This window comes from Corythoichthys intestinalis, chromosome 22 (genome assembly GCF_030265065.1).
Source record: "Corythoichthys intestinalis isolate RoL2023-P3 chromosome 22, ASM3026506v1, whole genome shotgun sequence".
Lineage (NCBI taxonomy): Eukaryota > Metazoa > Chordata > Actinopteri > Syngnathiformes > Syngnathidae > Corythoichthys > Corythoichthys intestinalis.
Window position 1 is genome coordinate 25000230 of NC_080416.1, and position 14639 is coordinate 25014868.

At 41.2% G+C, this 14639-nt stretch overlaps 2 protein-coding genes across 2 annotated transcripts; one reads left to right on the plus strand and one right to left on the minus strand.

Moving 5' to 3' along the window:
• Nucleotides 1-77: 77 nt before the first annotated feature.
• prcc (proline rich mitotic checkpoint control factor) lies at nt 78-4329 on the plus strand. Its single transcript, XM_057827847.1, has 7 exons — nt 78-628; nt 702-749; nt 857-1333; nt 1397-1492; nt 3482-3628; nt 3691-3756; nt 3831-4329. The coding sequence occupies exons 1-7, from the start codon at nt 425-427 to the stop codon at nt 3915-3917; spliced, it is 1125 nt and encodes a 374-aa protein (XP_057683830.1). The 5' UTR covers nt 78-424; the 3' UTR covers nt 3918-4329.
• A 3327-nt stretch (nt 4330-7656) lies between these two features.
• Nucleotides 7657-13043, minus strand: mrpl9 (mitochondrial ribosomal protein L9). Its single transcript, XM_057827851.1, has 7 exons — nt 12805-13043; nt 11253-11412; nt 11063-11187; nt 10934-10987; nt 10731-10832; nt 8000-8083; nt 7657-7929 (listed from the first exon to the last, which is right to left on the minus strand). Exons 1-7 carry the CDS (start codon nt 12883-12885, stop codon nt 7738-7740), a joined length of 798 nt encoding a protein of 265 aa, XP_057683834.1. The 5' UTR covers nt 12886-13043; the 3' UTR covers nt 7657-7737.
• Between the last annotated feature and the right edge of the window lie 1596 nt (nt 13044-14639).

The following is a 14639-nucleotide window of genomic DNA, read 5'->3' on the forward strand; positions in this document are numbered from 1 at the left end:
TATTATTATTTTGATTTAATTCATTTCTTTGCGATTAAGCATGTCATTAATTCGCCATCCATTAGGGGCACTAGCGCCAAACGAGAAGAAGAAACTGGTTCATCGCTAATCGCTGATAAACAAGACGAAGAAGACAACGATAACAGTGTGTAGGTACCTGACGAAAAAAATAATATATTTGACCAAATTCGAATCGAAAGTGGATGCAAAATTTATTATATAAAAGGTTACATTATAACCGCACGCATTTAGTCAGAAAGACTGAGCTGTCTGATTGTTTTTGCGGCGGCGAGCGGCCAAAGCTAACGACAGTTAGCATACTTGGTTCGCTCCTGTTAGCTGAGATTTGGCAATACAGTAACATTAATTCCCATCTCAGAGACATAGAGAAAGTGGTTGTATCAATGAGTTGTAGCGGCGCCTAATGCCCTCCGCGAACATGTCTTTAGTCGCTTATGCCAGTAGTGATGACAGCGATGGTGAAGGAACGTCGAGCAAACAAGGTACCGGGGGGCTTTTCTCACTTTTGCCAGCCCCCAAAAAAGCTTCTACGGCGGACAGTAGTTTCTCAGGTCTGCCCAAGCCCAAGAAGCGCACAGGGCCAGTGAAGATTGGCATACCACAGAATGTGAGCATTGATGCGAGCCGACATACTTATGTGTATAAATCCATTGTAGTTCATGATTGTGATTTGTTAACAGGCTGACTCAGATGATGAGGAACCAGAAAAGAAAAAAATCCAACCCAAGGTAGGAATACTTCTCATTCATCTTAGATGTGCAAATTGGGTGGAATACACTCAGACATTTTGACACTTATAGCGTGTGTTAAATACTCTAATATAAATTTATTTCAGCAGGCCACAGGTAGTGGTCTGTCCTCTCTCCTGCCGCAACCCAAAAACCTAAACGTGAAAGCGACCGACAGACCTTTGATTCCTCACACACTGACCAAGCGGCCAGAATCAAATGCATCCCCTTCCGCCATTAAAGCGGCGGCCAAGTCAGCGGCGCGGCAGCTGGCCAGACAGATCGTAGCTAATGACGAGCACGAGGAGGACATCTCGCCGCAGAATTACTTCTCATTAGGCGAGACCCCAGAGCCCCCGGCGCCGACCGTCCTTCCGAGTCCTGAACCCGAGCCTGTTGCCGCCGTTGTAGAGACGCTTCCCGCGCCTCTACCGCCGCCGCTTCCTCCGCCGCCACCCGGCGATGAGTCAGGCCAGTCAGACGCCCCCCTCGATTTCGGTGGAGGTCAGGATGGACCCGTTGCGTGGGGAAACCAATATCCGCAATATCAGCAACCGATGGCGGGACCGGAATCTTACCCTGAAGTATGCATGTAACACATTTCAACTGATGGAGAATGACGTGAGTGACACAATCTCATTCAACAGGGATACGATAATAACGAAGCATATTACCAAGATCCAAGCCCTGGCTTGCCTGATGACGAAGAACCCGGTAACTCGGCCATGTTTGATGACGAAGCGGTAAGAATCGGCACACTTGGGAATAAACTATCAACTCACTTATTCTCGCAGATGATCAGTGCGCTTTGTTACCATATCTTGTACACTTACGCTGCCCTGTCATACCCTAATCTGTCCTAACTTCTCTCTTCCTCTCCTATAATGTATTATAGGTTAATCTCTTCCCCACATAGTGTCCACTCAGTAAATGTCGTAATGAACTTGTAATGCTACTTATATCATGGGAGCATACAGTGGGGCAAATAACTATTTAGTCAACCACTAATTGTGCAAGTTCTCCCACTTGAAAATATTAGAGAGGCCTGTAATTGTCAACATGAGTAAACCTCAACCAAGAGAGACAGAATGTGGAAAAAAAAAAACAGAAAATCATATTGTTTGATTTTTAAAGAATTTATTTGCAAATCATGATGGAAAATAAGTATTTGGTCAATACCAAAAGTTCATCTCAATACTTTCTTATGGACCCTTTGTTGGCAATAACGGAGGCCAAACGTTTTCTGTAACTCTTCACAAGCTTTTCACACACTGTTGCTGGTATTTTGGCCCATTCCTCCATGCAGATCTCCTCTAAAGCAGTGATGTTTTGGGGCTGTTGTTGGGCAAGACGGACTTTCAACTCCCTCCACAGATTTTCTATGGGGTTGAGATCTGGAGACTGGCAAGGCCACTCCAGGACCTTGAAATGCTTCTTACGAAGCCACTCCTTTGTTGCCCTGGCTGTGTGTCTGGGATCATTGTCATGCTGAAAGACCCAGCCAGGTCTCATCTTCAATGCCCTTGCTGATGGAAGGAGATTTTCACTCAAAATCTCTCGATACATGGCCCCATTCATTCTTTTCTTTTCACAGATAAGTCGTCCTGGTCCCTTTGCAGAAAAACAGCCCCAAAGCATGATGTTTCCACCCCCATGCTTCACAGTGGGTAATGGTGTTCTTCGGATGAAATTCAGTATTCTTTCTCCTCCAAACACGGGAACCTGTGTTTCTACCAAAAAGTTCTATTTTGGTTTCATCTGACCATAACACATTCTCCCAGTCCTCTTCTGGATCATCCAAATGCTCTCTAGCGAACCGCAAACGGGCCTGGACGTGTACTGGCTTCAGCAGGGGGACACGTCTGGCAGTGCAGGATTTGAGTCCCTGGCGGCGCATTGTGTTACTGATAGTAGCCTTTGTTACTGTGGTCCCAGCTCTCTGTAGGTCATTCACTAGGTCCCCCCGTGTGGTTGTGGGATTTTTGCTCACCGTTCTTGTTATCATTTTGACGCCACGGGGTGAGATCCTGCATGGAGCCCCAGATCGAGGGAGATTATCAGTGGTCTAGTATGTCTTCCATTTTCTAATAATTGCTCCCACAGTTGATTTCTTTACACCAAGTGTTTTACCTATTGCAGATTCAGTCTTCCCAGCCTGTTGCAGGTCTACATTTTTGTCTCTGGTGTCCTTCGACAGCTCTTTGGTCTTGGCCATAGTGGAGTTTGGAGTGTGACTGACTGAGGTTGTGGACAGGTGTCTTTTATACCGATAATGAGTTAAAACAGGTGCCATTAATGCAAGTAACGAGTGGAGCCTCGTTGGACGAAGTTAGACCTCTTTGACAGCCAGAAATCTTGCTTGTTTGTAGGTGACCAAATACTTATTTTCCACTCTAATTTGGAAATAAATTCTTTAAAAATCAAACAATGTGATTTTGTTTTTTTGTTTTTTTCCACATTCTGTCTCTCATGGTTGAGGTTTACCCATGTTGACAATTACAGGCCTCTCTAATCTTTTCAAGTAGGAGAACTTGCACAATTGGTGGTTGACTACATACTTGCTGTATTTGCCCCATTGTGTATATATACTCTATCATGATTCTAGATCACCATTCTGCTTGAACTTTCTGTCTATTGCGCAAACCCTGTTCTGTCCTTCTGTGAGATCTCAACTAACAAATTTACAGTCCAAGATTTTTTTCTTGTAACTCTAGAATTTCTCTGTGTTGCAGTTCATGCGACTTCAGGGCAAAAGGAACCGGGGCAAAGAGGAGGTGAAATTCCTGGAGATTAAGGGTGATGACCAGTTGAGTGGCCACCAACAGTGGCTCACTAAGAGCATTTCTGAGGAGAAGAAGGCCCATGGATCCTTTAGCAAGGTACGAAACCTTAGAAGCCATATAGCGGTAACAAGTTCTCATTTGACTGTTTTTGCCTACAGAAAAGGGGAGGAATGCCCACTGGACAGCAAAGGCGCAAGCACCAGATTACATATCTCATCCACCAGGTAAGCCCAACGACCAGTTTGTCAATTGATACTCTGATCAAATCTAAATCATTTTTTCTTCTTGTTCTCCTCAGGCGAAAGAACGCGAGCTGGAGCTGAAAAACACCTGGGCAGAAAACAGGATGACCCGCCGGCAAACACAGGCCAAATATGGCTTCTGAGAGCGTCAAGGAGACTAGAGCTTCCCATAGATTTGAATAATGTAATGCACATCTCCTCAACTATTTGTTCATGACTCCTTTTTAAAGTCAACTTTTACCTTTCAGACACGTGGGTTTTGGAAGCCAGGGGGTTGTAAATGTATTCCTTTGTATGTACTCCTGCACATGTGTATTTAGTGTTACATTCAATTTAGTGAAGGGCCATCGTACTTCCTAAAATAATACTGCATTCATTCAGCTCGAGGCAGACTGAGTTGGAATTTTATAATAAACATGCTGGTGCACAAATGTCAGAAAGTTGTTGCTGGTCATGGAAATAGTTATACATTAAAGACGGTCTTTTCAGGACAGGTGTCAATACTCCTCGCTCTTCCAAATTAGAACTACAATGACAATACTACGACTGGACAATAAACCGATTTAAAAATTTTTTTTTTTCATTTTTAAATTTTTCTCTCCCACTCTTATTGGAGTGTAATTTCCTACTCAATATACACCAACAAGAGCCACTCTTTTTTTGCCACATAGCACACACGACTTTTACTGCTTTAACTCATTCACTCCCAGCCATTTTCACCGGTGCAACCCCGGGCATTTTACTGGATTTTGACTGATTTTGCAAGGCTCACCGAAAATTCTATTCTATTGCTATATAAACATGGAACAAAAGAAAGACTCTCTTCTTTCAGCAGGAAAAAAAAAGTTCGTTCATATCTTTTTCCATTCTTTAGAAATCAGCATTAGAAAATAGCCTAGTTTGAGCAATTCTCCAATTTCTGATGAAGAAACAGAGAAATTGAGCTTTTTGTGAAAGCATACATTTCAAACATAACTGACTTTAACACAGCTAGTTTTTGCTTTAGTTACATCCCAAACATCTAAATAATGTTTTCCTTTTACAAAATAACAAACAACAAGACGAATAGAGACAAATAGATCTTTAGATAGCGAAGTAACAATTTATTTACACATAATTGAGTGATGATGGTGTTGTGGTTGCGACAGCCGGGGTAAACTTTTCCCTCATCACCACCTGTCTCATAAAGATTAATTTTTTGGAGTCTTTCTTTTGTGGTGACCGCTGCGTTGTGGCAGAGTTCGCCTGGGGAACTTGTGTTCCTGGGGGGGGGGGGACTGGTTTGCCCGTGCGCGTTTCCGTGCAGGACACTGGAGGGTACGTGGGACACAAGCGGCGAGCAGCACAGACTCAACAGCATCATCCGCTGCACTGGTGGTCCCGGTCGTTCTGCTCGGTCGTCCAGCGCCCGGCATCTCGGGCGTCCTCCCGGCTGTTCTGCTCGGTCGTCCGCCACCTGGCATCCTGGACATCCATTCGGTCGTCTTCCGACAGCGCCCCGGCCGTGCAGCCCGGTCATTCTTTCCGTTGAATCGGGTTGCGGGTCTTACCAAATGCGCTACTGCCCTCCAGTGGCCAGTTTTATTGCTTTAGAATGGATTTTTAGCTTTGTGCTTTGGAGCTAAGTTGAATCAGAACCCAGAGATGTCTCTTGTGAAAAAACACGTAAACGATGTATAAATACGTCTTTGGGACACTGAAACAATTAAAAATAAAATGTATTTATACATTTTTGGGAGCAAATGAGTTAAGCAACATTCAAGACGGATGTTTTGCTTTTTAATTCCAAGATGGTTTGTGTTAGTCTTAACAGGAAGCAGCAGGATTCATCCATATGAAATATGTTATCATATTCACTGTTGCCACTAGAGAGCAGTGTATCCACCCAAATCATTAAAACTAAATGCAAATTCTTTCAGAACAAACCATTACAACGCCACTCAGACTTCAAAATTACTTGACTGGACACATTTGGCATTTATTGCATAACGTCTTCCCGTAGGGGGCTGGACCGAACTCGATTAAAAATTTTAATCGTTTGGCAGCCCCAATAATAACACACCTTAAAATGGCTGTAAAAGTCAGATTTTACACTAGATTGCTTCATTTAGTAGTAGTAGGTTGGCGTCAGCACATGCAGCAAGGATTCAAGCCGGATTTTTTAAAAAGTACGAAAGCTGTACCACATACAAACAGGAAGGATTGTCTCAGGAGTGATTTGTTCGAGGATTCAAGGTAATTAAATTTTTAGTACCATGCATGCATTTTGAAACGTGGAAAAAAATCAATGGGACAAATTAGCAGCCACAGCATTGGCATTATACCTCGCAATATTTGCGTAAAACAACTGCCAACTGCTGTTTTTTTGCTTTAAACCAACAACCGAGACTGTTTTACGTCCATATCTATAAGGAATTCAGTGATTTAGGAATTTATTCACAAGAATTTTCAACGGAAGAAGTTCTTTTTTAACCCATGAAGGGGGCTAATTTTCGTAACTGACTAGCTTCATAGTTCGCACTATTTACGCAAAATAAATGCTACCTGCACGTTTTTTTGCCTTAAACGTAGGAATCAAGACTGTCCATATCTAGAAAGAATTAAGGGATTTAAGCATTTATCCACACGGATTTTCAACGGAAAAAGCTCATTGTTTTGCTACGCCGGCCATGCTGGATTTTGTATCTCTAAATTTTAGACATTTCAGCGTCCATATTAAAAAACAATCAGCTTTTACGTGATTTATGTAACATTTCAATCTAATAACTTTCAGTGAAACACCGTGGTCCTACACCAACCCCTACGCTGACGGCAACAAGCAGATCTTCATCTACTTTGAACCCGTGCACCTTTGGAAGAACATGTACAGCAGCTTCCACAACAACGGCTGTATGGTGCTGCCGAGGTGTCCTGGGGTTGAAGTAAGCATTATTCACTTTATAAAAAAGATACAAATCAAAACACTTATCTTTCTATCGCATCTTTCGTGGCACGAAAGATGCGCATGCTGAAAAGCACCTCATACCCACTGTGAAGTATGGGGGTGGGTCAGTGATGCTGTGGGGCTGTTTCGCTTCCAAAGGCCCTGGGAACCTTGTTAGGGTGCATGGCATCATCAATGCTTTGAAATACCAGGACATTTTAAATCAAAATCTGTTACCCTCTGCCTGAAAGCTGAAGATGGGTCGTCACTGGGTCTTTCAGCAAGACAATGACCCTAAACGTATGGCCAAATCTACACAGAAATGGTTCACCAGACACAAAATCAAGCTTGTGAAACATTATAAAAGAAGATTAGGTGCTGTTTTGTTGGCAAAACGGGGTTGTACAAAGTATTAACACCAGGGGTGCTAATAATTGTGACACACATTATTTGATGTCAAATAATTATTTATGTGGGATTTTTTACCCACTGAATAAATGCACTTGTATTGAAGGTTGAATTTTTCTCTTTTTTTCCATTAAGGTCCCATATTATTTGAATTTTTAAAAAAATATTAGAAGCTAAAAAACACATCTTAACCAGGGGTGCCAATAATTATGGAGGGCACTGTATGTGATTATCTATGTAAATAGAGAATTTGGTCGAAAAATATTTTGTAAATCAATTCCTTCCTAACAGACACACAAACACATTGTCGACGAATCACTCATGTGGTTAAGACTTGAAAGTCAGACAACTGACTATGATCATACAGTTAACCAGTAGGGGGTACCGTGCTCACATGAAGCTTTGAGAAATGAACCCTTTCTCGGACCAGTTGGCTCAAGTGGTTCAATGCTTCAAAGGGCTTCAACAAAAAATTGTAGCCATAACATTACCATTAAAATCTCATGAAACACTAACCATGTCCTCAGACAAATTTAAAATCTGACAATTACTTCAGTGAGCATTTTTTTATTAAAACAATGTTCCACCATGCAAGTATTCTTAACAGTATCATCTCAACAAAAAAATGTTCTTTAGTCCGTTTTATTGTCACTTGGTGGCACCGACGCATCGACGTCACTGGACTGGGTTGCATCCTGCTCATCCACATGTTGGGAAACTTTGAGCTGATCCCTCTGCGCCTTTAAGAGTCGCTGATGACTGGCTGACATGTCTTCGTAGGGGACTAAAGACATGGGGACGCGGACCGTGTCCAGTCCGTTCACCTGTAATTACATATTATTAAGATGTGCAAAAAAAAAAAAAAAAAAAAAATCAAAGTTACAGTAATCTTACCGTTACTTCACACCAGTAGTCGCCCAACTCTGTGATTGGCTCGAACGGAAGCTTCAAGGCATGAGGAGGCACTACCATGACCAGCTAATACAAAATTAATGGTCAATTAAATACATTTTAATTTTATCAACAAAAAGAAAAATACATGCACATTATAGGGGTGTGCCATCTTAGGCACCCCTCGATTCGATTTGATTACGATTCAGGGGGCTACGATTCGATTCTTAAACGATGATCACGGTTATCACGATTATCGATGCATCATACATTACTAATTAATATAGTAAACACATTTTTGTCCATTATAAATTTAAAATATCTGGATGATTCAACAGGAACGATGGAAAAATACCCATGTAACAAAAACCAGCCCTTAAGCTGCTTTTTTATTCATTTATTTTTACAAGAAAGTGCAAAAATATTAACCATTTTAAAGGGAGTACTTATCTCACTCAACAATACAATAAAATTTACACAGGTGGAATGAATTTCACATTTTCTGGAAACAAAGTGTCTTTAGAAATAAGCCTTTTTTAAACCAATATACTTTGTTTTCACAGATTTCTGTACTATTTCGCATGTTGGTAGTGTTACCGCTAGAGCTGGGAATCTTTGGGCACCTAACGATTCGATTACGATTACGATTCAGAGGCTCCGATTCGATTATAAAACGATTATTGATTTTTTTTTTTTTTTTTTTTTTTTTTTTTTTTTTTTTAAAGTTTTGTACATTAGTTCCAAAATTGTTCAAAAATACTCTCAGGCTAAACCAAACTACTATTTCAGTATCAAGTTAACATATAGCAGTAAACAAATATACAAAAATAACATTAAATAAAAAAACTCCAGTCCCCATTCTGTATCAGCAGCTTTAAACTACATTCAATTAATTTAATGTTGTGAATCAACCGTTAAAGTTGCTCCCGTTATTCCATAATTTCCCTTTTGTCTACTTTTGACATGTGAAAGTTTTAAAACTATTTTAAAGATAGATTCAAGTAAATATTTTACCGATTTAGGAGTATTTTAGATAAAAAGTTAATTAGGTTTGCTTGGAAGGTTCGCTTCAACAGCCTTGCAGGGAAGTTTACTGCTTTAAGATGGCGGCCGTTTCTAACGCCCACATCTAGCTTTTTGCAGATGTGCTGCTACTGCTACCGAGTCTATATTGCATCTAGTCCTATATGAATGATATCTACCGTAACATTATGTAGCTGTACATGTAGCAGCTTTTCGGCAGCAGTCAGGTATGTTGTTGTGTTTTTTTATCTCGTGGCATGAGTTGAGCTAGAGCCGTGAGTTGAGCGTTGGCATTACCCGAGGGGCCGGGTAATGAGAAGCATGATGTTTAGCTACTCCCGCTCCGTTCCGTCCCGAAGACCACGCGGCGCGCTGAGTGTGTTGTACTTCCGCTTTACTTGGCATATTTCAATAATCGGAATTTGGATGTTTGTGAATCGTTCTCGAATCTTCCACAGCCGAATCGCGAATAATCTAAGAATCGGAAATTTTGCACACTTCTAGTTACCGCTGTACTTAATAATGGTTTTACACATTCTGCATATGAAATACACGTTAGCGAATTAGCTTAGCTAACTATTAACACCTCAAAAACAACTACAATAAAGGCTAAACAGTACTAGAGGGTTCGTGTACTCACCTCTTGTAGAAGCACACGGGTCTTAGCAACACACTCAGGATATTTTTCAATTGATATGACTTCAAACTACAGCTGGACATCTGAAAGACGAGGAGCAACGAACACTCTTCCCCTCATGCTCTAAAAAATAACGTCTCCGGGTCCCACTCTGCCCGTGCCTGTCTCATACACAAATTTATTTTCCAGTCTTTTGTTTGTTTTTTGGTTTTGTTTTGTTTTTTTAACCTGTCCTGTTCAGCTGTTTGACACGGAGAATGGAAGTCTAAGTGCCTGGATGGTCTGAACAGTTTTAATGTTTCACATTGAGAGTCTGACATACTCCCATTGTGATCATTCAACATATGTCGTTTATTATGACAAAGCAGCGAACAGGAAGGGTTATGGGGGAACAGAAGAAAAGAAACACGAGACGAAAGAGAAGAAACACACACTACAACAAGAAATACAGTGAACGTCTACACTAACTACTAATATGTTGGTGCTATCGTCAGCTAGATGTATTTCCGGTTGACACCATGTGGGGGGCCTGTTGACCAGGGAAAGAGGGGGATGGGGGTGGTGGAGTCTATAAGATAAGTGATTTAAAGGGGTAGAATGTACACAAATCAGCTCTGTGATCTAGAACCCAGTAATCGTGTGAATCCCTTGTGAGTGTATGCCCGTTGGCGATTGACCCAACGCCGCCCAATCGCCAACCCCGGGACCCCCCACCCGAGCGCGCCCCATCACATCCAGCCGCACACGAGCCCCACCAGGCGCGTGACAGACACGCAGACGAGCGGAAACGCCACACGGGCGCCAACCCAGTCTTTTGCAAGAGAGTAAATCTCTCACTCAGTTACAGGCAGCATCCATTATAATGTGCGTGCGTCCGTTAAAGGTGTCCGGGCGGCAGACTTGTCTTAAATTTCGTTTCGGTACGAGCGGCTGTCATAAAGTTATGAGTGAAAATCATCGTTTTTGAGCCTTTATGAATCGTAATCGAATCACGATGCATGTAACAATCGATTTTTTTTTTAACTCCTCTAATGCACATACATTTTGTCACCTCTACTGTTTTTTGTAACTCACCTTCTTAAGAAATTGTCTCCTTACGACCTCACTAGTCAGCTTGAAGTCCTCCGAGGGCATTTTGTTAATGGTCAGCTTACAGCGCTTCAGGAACTCGACTGTCTGTATAATGCAGGCATAATTTAATTTAACCACAAGGTAGATTTGATTTATTTCAGCCAATCAAAGTAAGGCACCACTGTGTTAAAGGTTTGCTGTCTCACCAGTTGTCCTGTTCGGGTTTGGACCCTTTCTTCGCTCGTGCCCTCACGCGAACGCTGAACACAAAAGAGACAAAAGTGTTCGTAAATCACAGTCGCACATATTATTATTGTGAAGCCTCCAATGTACACCTTTAATTCCTCTGCAAACATCTGCTTGTTCTCTGGGGATGGATACACAGCGAGCCCCTGGGGCAGCAGCTTGTTCCGCCCCACCGACTTTTTCACAAACACAGTTTCTCCTCGGCCACCCAACTCTGAAAAACAACAAATTAGCACAAATGTTTTCCTTTTTTTATTTTACGCACTGTGAAACACTCACTGGGAACAGTCTGTGTGAGGATAAGCTCCATCTTTTGACTTGGAGCATGTTTGGTGTCCTCCACAATCCTGTAGATGCGGTGCCTGCGGGGGTGTAACCTCGGGGGGCTGCCCTCTTTGGACAGGGGCACCTGCCACCAGCGCTCCACCACCACGGTACTCTGCGAGAACAAAATTCAACCTTCAAATTATTTGCAACTAGACATGTGCCGATTACCAGTTTCAAGGTATACTGTGGTATGAAAAAGTCAAGGTTTCAAAATTGCACATTTTTTCCCCCCATACCGTCCCTAAGGTATTAGCTATTTTTTTATGTCCCAATAATGCATGGAGAAATCCCTGGCTTGCACCTGCAAGGCTCAACCCTCCCCCACTGGTTTTTGCTCGGTGTCAGTGAGTCAGCTGTGCAACACGATGGCTGGAGGAGGTGAAACTCCTTAACTATTTCCCCCATCGAAGATAAAAAAAATCGCTGTTATGGCAATATTTCGGCTACAGTAAAGTTAAAAACGACCGCGGCTTAGAGAAGGAGAGCCAACCGACATGTAAAACATGTTTGCGGAGGCTGGCTGCTGAGGAACGCAATACCTCCAATATGATTTCGCATTTATGAAAATTAAAGGTTAGTAAACATTGTCATGAATGTTTTCCACCAGCTACAAGAGTTAACTCCAGCGTGTTTAGTGTGTCTAGCGATGGTAAAACGTGGTGTTTTTTTCTCTCTGGTAACTGTCTGTGTTGAGAAAGAGTGTGTGTATAATTTAAACATGATACGAGTATTTCACATGTGCCTTTTATGGAAAATAATTCAACTATTTTTGTTCTGATGGTAATACTGTTGAGCTGTGGCTGTGGGTTTAGGCCAGGGGTGGGCAAACTATTCCACAAAGGGCCGCCGTGGGTGCGGGTTTTTGCTGCAAGTGTAACGGGTGACACAAGCCATCAAGAGGACACCTTTTCACCAATCTGGTGTGTTATAAGTGCAATCAGTTGATTGCAGTCAGGTGCTTTTTGTTTCCATTTAAACCTCATTGGTTAAAAGCTCTGTGCTGGATCAGCTGGAACAAAGACCAGGACCCACTGCGGCCCTCAAGGACCGGTTTGCCCACCCCTGGTTTAGGCTCACCAAAAGGACTGCATTTATTATTTTTTTTAGAATATATAATTTTAACTTAACATTATATTTATGTTGCAAGTTGATCATATGTTTTGAAAAATAAAAATCCTGTTCAAGTTAAGCACATTTTAGAGCTGTTAATAGCAATACCGTGATATTGTGATATTTCGATTTAAGTGTATCATACCTTCAGAATATCATATCAGCACATATTTGCAATAACAACATAAACGGGTGTTCCAGAAGCCCTCACGCGTGGTGATAGCTTCAAGTTTCACGAGAAAAACATGGAATTTGGGACTATATGCTAACTCATTGTCAGGACAAGGCTAACTAGCAGTAGCGTTATATTCATATAAATAATAATTGTCAGGAAAATGCTGACTAGTAGTAGGGCTTATATTCATATAAATAATCAAATAGTGCAGATACTGACCTGAACAGGAGTCACAGAGAAATTCCTGATCGTCATATGGCCGAGCAGATTATGAAGGGCACGGCAGCCGGAGCTCAACATGTTTGATTGGCGTTTATAAAGTGATCCGTGAGGAGTTTTTGAGGCAATAATTCGTAAAAAATTATTTTACAGCAACCTAAAGTGGCGTAAAATGACACATTTACTGCGACTAGCGGTGAGATTCGTGAATGCTTGGAGTGAGGCAAAGGACCCCAGATTGTAATAGTGGTCCAAGATTTTTGCCTGATTAAAAAAAAAAAAAACTCGTTAAATCAAAAGGAACATCTCTGCTGTTGATACGGATTAAATTTTCATTAGGAAAATAAAAATAATTTAACGATTGATGGATTTACTACTGAACTAATAGCGCAAGAAATAACATGTTTAAAATGCATTTCACTTTGGATATCACAAGTTACAATGTTTGCATAATTCTAAAAAAAACAAAAAACAATACTATTTACTTTAATCACACAATGATTTGAAACGTTAAATAATTGTCAAGTTCGTTACATTATTTATATATACAGTGCTGGCCAAAAGTATTGGCACCCCTGAAATTCTTTCAGATAATGCTCAATTTCTCCCAGAAAATGATTGCAATTACAAATGCTTTGGTAGTAATATCTTCTAATATATATTGCTTGCAATGAAAAAACACAAAAGAGAATGAAAAAAAAATTAAAACATTATCATTTTCAATCAATCAATCAATCAATCAATCAATCAATCAATCAATCAATCAATCAATCAATCAATAAAATTTATGTATATAGCCCTTTACAAAACCCAAAAGGCCCTCAAAGTGCTTTACAACAAAACATGGCTCAAGATAAATAAAAGGCAGGAAAATATTATACAATGACATAAAAAAAAATGAATAAAACAAGAAATAAAACAAAAAATAAAACAAAGACGGCGCATCGCGATAAAAGTCCAGCAAATAAAACAATAAAACCCATAAAATCCAAAGACATTAAAAAACCCTTGAGCAAATAAAACCAGGCTATCCTAATCTGTGTGAAAGGCGAGTCTAAAATGGTGTGTATTTAGCCGAGACTTAAAAAGACCCACATCCATGGTGGTGCGGATTTCGGGGGGAAGGCTATTCCACAGCCTGGGGGCAGCAACCGCAAAGGATCGCTCTCCCCACTGTTTTAAGTTTTGACCTAGGAACATCTAAAAGAAGCTGGCCGGTCGAGCGAAGAGTCCTGCCAGAGTTACGAAAAGTTAAGATTTCCGTTAAATAAGATGGAGCCTGGCCATTAATAGAACTAAAAACAAACAGTAAAAGTTTACCAACAAATTTTGGATTTTAGAATTGATTTTAGTCTTCAGACTTCATAATGCCATGCAAATAGTCAAGCAGTCCAGTGCCAGAGAAAGCAAAGCAACCCCAAAACATCAGGGAACGCCATGTTTGACTGTGTGGACCGTGTTCTTTACTTTGAAGGCCTCATTTTTTTTGCCCTGTAAACTCTATGTTGATGCCTTTTCTCAAAAAGCTCTACTTTTGTCTCATCTGATCAGAGAACAACGTTTTTGGCTTTCTCAGGTAAGTTTTGGCAAACTCCAGCTTGGCTTTTTTGTCTCTGGGTCAGAAGTGGAGTTTTCCTGGGTAAGTCCCTTTTCATTCAGACGCCGACGGATAGTACAGGTTGACACTGTTGTACCCTCGGACTGCAGGACAGCTTAAACTTGTTTGGATGTTAGTCGAGGTTCTTTATCCACCATCCGCACAATATTTCGTTGAAATCTCTTGTCAATTTTTCTTTTCCGTCCACATCTTGGGAGGTTATCCACAGTGTCATTGG